Here is a 5,887-nt window from a genome sequence, read left to right as displayed (position 1 = left end):
TCTCTCCCTCTCTCTCTCTCTCTCTCTCTCTCTCCAAAAGACAATATTATCCACATTATCACACGTCAGAGAATCCTCTCAATATCATCATCCATAAATCGACTTCTACAACAATAATGCCCTCAATTAGATCTACGTCTCTTTGCAAAGATGAGATGCTATATTTTAACTAAAATTTTACTACACACTGCAGTTGATAGAAACCTTCAATTCGTAATATATATTCACTTCTTTCCTTGCAAGGAATGTCCAAAGAATGTATGCTACAAGATGTATCATGCTCTGCAGATGCATCAGCGTGCAATATAATGATAGAAACCGCCAGCGATGCAATGGGAAAACATTCTTGTTTCGTTTCTAAAGGTAAATAGAGGTTTTGTAAGAACCTGGTTGTATTCAAGATACGTTCCTCACAAACGAATGTAAAACCATAATATTGTTTTGTTATTTTGAAACAAGGATATGTCAGATTGAATGATTACTCTTTTACACACAGTTTTATTTTCAGATGCGTTTCGTGTTGAATTCAAAGGTTTGTTGTCATTGTTAATTTGTCTAAATTTGTCGTTCTTTTCGCTTTGTTTTAGACGTTCTTCAGTTGTGTTTTTTGTTATTTTCTCTTTTTGGTTTTTTGTAGTGTGTTGCTTTTGCTTGGTTTTTTTGTTTGTTTCTTTCTTTTTAAAAACGCGAATAAGTTTTGAGGTTGAAGGGTGGGGGAGGGCGGGGTGTCGCCATGTTTCTTGTCAGGGCCATAGAACTTGCAGACGTGAGGAAAAGGTGTCCATCAAGGGCCGTAATCCTGGTCGTGACTGTTCCTGGGCTGCTGCTGGTAGATATGTGTGGGCAGACGGGGCGGCTCGAACATGGCGATACGGTCAGAACTGCCCTGGTTGTAACCCTGGAGGGGGGAGAGAACAAAGTCAAAACCAGATTTTATATAGACAAGCAGACAGGGATAGATAGATATATAGATAGATAGATAGATAGATAGATAGATAGATAGATAGATAGATAGATAGATAGATAGATAGATAGATAGATAGATAGATAGATTAGCTCATGCACAGTTATTAAAATGATATATAGACAGATAGCTGTCGTGCAGTCCCGGCATTGAGAAGAATAGGACTGACGTGAAGCTAGCGTGTCGTACGAGGCGACTAAATGGTGAACCAGGTTGTGACTCCCGAAACAGAGTCATCCTCCCTCCAGGTCGGAGGTTGAGTCACGAGGCTAACAACCTCTCTCGTAAAAAGAACCTGTTACAGAAACACATACAAGCAAAAACCATTATCTCAGCTTGGCTCGTCGTGGATCTTCTCCGAATGCGAGGCAGAGAGAGCCGAAAGGAAACTGCAAGGCAGAAGCTCCCACCATCATCCAAGTCCAAGTCTCTTCGGTTTGGATCATGGAACGTTAGGACCCTTTATGAGGCTGGAACAGCTGTACAGGTCCTCCAAGAGATGCCCCGATACTAACTACACATACTACGATACTAAGAATCAGCGAGACCCGCTTGAACCAGTCTGGACTATGAACTGGACACAAGCGAAAGAAGTAGGACTAAGAAAGTAGCGATGGAAGGGACACACCTTAACAAAGCACAGCGGAAACATCACAAGACAGTCACTGCCACCCACAGGGAGCACGAGGCAGGGGTAGGCAACGGGAAACAGGGAGGGGAATCGTGGAAAGGGACATGAGAGAGATGAAGCTCACTTGGAACGAGCTTGGAAGGATGGCCCAGTACAGAGATAAATGGAAGGAGATTGTATGTGGCCTATACCCTGCCAGTGGGGAAAGGCATTGACGATGATGATCATCATACTGATAGACTTGCAAGTATACTTATATGTATTCATAATACATGACTATATACGGTAAACATAACTATAACTATTACCACACACAGAGACAAACACACACACACACGCACGCAAGCACGCACTCACGCACACGCACATGCACCCGCACATGCACACACACACGCACACGCACATGCACACACACATACACGCACACGACATGCACACACACACACACACACACACACACACACACACACACACACACACACGCACACATGCACGCACTTAACAGACTAGGAGTTAAAGTGGAACGAATTATTGATAAACGGGAAATGTGTTGCTATGCCATTATCAGTTTGGATTATTTAGGAGGCGGGTTGCTTAGACCCTGAACGCTCGGACCAAAAAGCTAAGAGTACTAGTCTGGTTGACAGAGAAACTTACTAGCTCATGCCAGTGAGTTTCACAGTATAAATTCGAAGCTCAACAGCCATTCTATCGTAGTCCTAAATCTGCCCTCAGCCTCCGCCCCTGAATAACCTTTCCGCCCAGAGAGGTCACGCAAGATTTCCAAGCACACCTAAGGGGGATAATTAATGCTCTCTAGCTTCCGAAGAAATGTCTGACCCCAGAAATAGAATGATGACTTTTGCTGTTGAGAGCCAAAGGTCATGTTTTTTTTCTGACGTTGATTATTGGTGTCTTCAATGTTTGGGGACTACGAGTCAATATGAAAAAGCCTAAGATCCAGTCTACTCGTCTTCCCTCTAATAAAAGAACACCTATGATTTTTTATCCTCGGTTACGTCTCTTAAATAAAGCGCTTGCAGTTTAGAGCCCTTTTAAGTTCGCTCGCTACATATACCATTCATTAATTTATGTTTTTGAACCGAGTGTTATCTCATCTTTTTGTGTTTTTTACTATCTTGTAACACCTCTAGGCTCTAATCTTCGGTACTTATATGTCCTTATTGTGTTGCAAATACCGTCAAACTCTTACGATAAGAAACAGGTGTTAACTTAAGATTTCTGTCTTGGCTGAGTAAACTTAGGGTTCACGTATCCTATCCGAATTCCTTAAAGGAAACAACGCATTTCATTCTTGGAAGCATCGGCGTCTCAAGTTGAAACAACAATGGGAAGTCATTATAGTTTGTCTAGTGGTTTTTATGCTGCTTCTGTATAGATCTGACGCTCGTACTTGAAGCTTTTCAGGTTTCACATCATTCATTACTATTTATGTTACGTTTTCTTTTTGCATTTAAGCATCACATACAACTGCTTCTTGCTAAAAACCTGATAGGTCACCTAGTGTCCCCTTGAGACTGTTATAGCGGGAATATTCATTTGCTAATCAAAGTACTTTTGAAAGAGGACGGGTAGGAAATCTTAACAGCAAATGCCAGCAGCATGTGAATCTCTACAAAACCAGCCAAGATAAGAAATGTGAAATCTCAATGTCAAAACATGTATTTGTGCCATAAATAAACACTGCCCAGGTAACAGGCCAGAGAAAGATTTCCAGCCATTATAAGAGAGCAGATTAAATCCATAGCATACTTGTATATATCTAACTGGCTTCCCTCGAATTCATTTTAAAAAAACATGCAACTTGTCTGTCCCTTTTCACCGGTAATCGCCTCCTCCCCTCCCTCATCCCCTACCCCAAACTCTCCACAAGCCTCCGCTCCTGTCTGACTCGCTTCTAAGTAATGACCAAGCGTAACCTGTACTTCTGGATACAATGTGCTCTAAGTTAATTCTTTAGAGGAGTAGATTCAACATCTTCAGACAGAACGACGGACAATGCAAAACAAATTCTCAAAGAGTGAAACCAACGTCAAAATATCGCAAAGACATTCTTTCAAAGAGTACAGCTTTGGACTGAAAGATTTCAGGAAAAAGTAATATTCTATGGAAACAATCCAGATGGTGAATGTTTGACCAGTGTCCACTCACATGATGCATCGGGTTCTCCATGTTTCTGTCGTTGTAGTCCGCTCGCCCGCCCCCTGAGTTAAAAAAGACGGTAGGAAAAAAACACACTTATTTCCAAACCGACCTAGATTTCATAGAAAATGAAACTGTCTAATATACAGCCTTATTATTTGTTTTGGAATTGTCTGATAAGGGGACAAAAGTTAAACTTTATTTCCACAGAGAACTTGGCTTCAGAAAAATAAAATTACATGTATATGTATCATCTGTAGCCTATTTGCTCCTTTGAAAATTTACTACAGATAATGCAGATGGTTTTATTGATTTTACTATCACCATGGTTCACTTAAACTTGTTCACATCAGAACGCTGGTTAAATTGCTATGCTCTTTTCGGTGTTGCACGCAGAATAAAAATGGATTCATTTTCGACTCGGGAAGCTATTTCATGACTTCTGCACAGCTTCTGGGTTAATCCTAAGAGATACGGTTGAAGCATTCCGCCTCCTAAAAGATCTAAACTGTGTAGATGGGGCCGTAAAACATGTGAAATTAGCCAAAGCTGTTAAAATGGGTAAGCATTGTTTTAAACACACAGTAAGATTCGAATTCACAAAGCGTCGACCAGGAAGTGAAGGTTAGGTTAGATGTAACCTTGAGCAGAGAACAAGAGACGATGATTACTGACCTTGACCTTGCTTGCTTCCTTGGACGCTCAGATTGGAGGCGCCGTCGTAAGACATTGCCCCGTACTCTGTGGAGAGACAAACACGTTTGAGCTGACAGTTTTCGAGGACTTACACTATTCTTTAGATAGCTTAACGTTGATAGATAAAAACAACCAGGAAAAGACAATAAATGCAGTTTCTACGACCTTTGAATAGACAGAAAGACCGTGAACATTCAGCTCCCACTTGCATAACTGAAGGTAAAACGAGGCAGGGGTAGACTTAGAGCATCCTACTTGGGGAGCCAAAATATATGAGTAATGAGGAAAGGTCATAATAATGTACGCTTATTTTAGAGAATCCGAGCAATGGAATGAATGGAGAACCGTCGATGTCTGTCTCAGATCTGATACTTCATGATGATGATGAACCTCACTATATCGTATGAAGCAGCAAAGACAGCCCAGCAGAGGACGGTACAAGGGGACAGAAGGAAAGGAAGGCAGAAGAAAAGATGGGAGGAGAACATATCAGAGTCGACAGGCCTGAAACGCGCTGATAACAGTATCATCATAATCATTCAGAAAAAAATCTGCAAAATTCTGAACGTAATGGCATTTTGTCTCGGGACAGAAGACACAATTTCGAGTTTTGCAAGGACGTAATTAAGTTTGTGTAGTAGTATAGGGTTTTACGGCGCTCGCAACTGCTAAGGTCATATGAGCGCTAATTAAGTTTAAAAGATAATTACATTGTAGCAAAAGATGCCAAACAAACCCTCCAGAGCTCCGGTCTTCAGAACAAATCAACTTAAAATAAATTACGTAACAAAAACGACAAGCAAACAGAGACGAATATTAATCCATACAAGGAAGAAAAACGTTAAATTCAGGAAAATATTAATAATCAAAGCAACAACAAAAAAGTGTCACCTTGATTAGGGTCTAGATAAAAATAAGCGTCAGAAAAAAAGTGAATAACAGAAACAACAAAAAAGACAGTATCACCGTGTTGTGGGTTTAGATAAAAGTGAAAATCAGGAAAACATCAACAACAACCCCAATTAAATAAATAAATAAATGAATAAATGAATAAACGAATAAATGAATAAATGAATGAAATAATGGAAGAAAGGAAGAATGGATGAATAAATAAATAAATAAATAAACAAATAAATAAATAAATTTTAAAAAATAAAAAGACAGTGTCACCTTGTATGAGTCTAGATAAAAGTCTTTAAAAAAAAGAAAATATCAACAACAACAACCCCCCCCCCTTTCCCCAAATAACAAACAAAAAAGGCAGTGTCACCTTGCTGTGGGTCCTGGCCCAGTCTGGAGCTAGACAGATCCCGCGCAATGCCAGACGGGACCCCGTGTGGCGCCAGCTGAGAGCTCTCCTCGAACAGCTCGTGGGGGACTTTGCCTCCATGGGAGAACATGCCGCGGTCCTGAGGAGGTCATGGGGGAAAGGG

At 40.8% G+C, this 5,887-nt stretch overlaps 1 protein-coding gene across 1 annotated transcript in view; it reads right to left on the bottom strand.

Annotated features, from left to right (window-relative positions):
- Positions 1–23: 23 nt before the first annotated feature.
- LOC101863419 overlaps positions 24–5,887 on the bottom strand; it is a 24,575-nt gene continuing 18,711 nt past the window's right edge. Inside the window, exons 5-8 of the mRNA XM_035968773.1 lie at positions 5,725–5,863; positions 4,434–4,499; positions 3,768–3,820; positions 24–898 (exon numbers count right to left, since the gene is read on the bottom strand). Of these exons, the coding sequence (XP_035824666.1) occupies positions 785–898; positions 3,768–3,820; positions 4,434–4,499; positions 5,725–5,863 (372 nt within the window). The 3' untranslated portion in view covers positions 24–784. The remainder of the gene's footprint in view (positions 899–3,767; positions 3,821–4,433; positions 4,500–5,724; positions 5,864–5,887) is intronic.

The sequence above is a fragment of the Aplysia californica genome, unplaced genomic scaffold, assembly GCF_000002075.1.
Source record: "Aplysia californica isolate F4 #8 unplaced genomic scaffold, AplCal3.0 scaffold00081, whole genome shotgun sequence".
Classification (NCBI taxonomy): domain Eukaryota; kingdom Metazoa; phylum Mollusca; class Gastropoda; order Aplysiida; family Aplysiidae; genus Aplysia; species Aplysia californica.
Note: the sequence above shows the minus strand (reverse complement) of the source record. Positions and strands in the feature narration are given on the sequence as shown.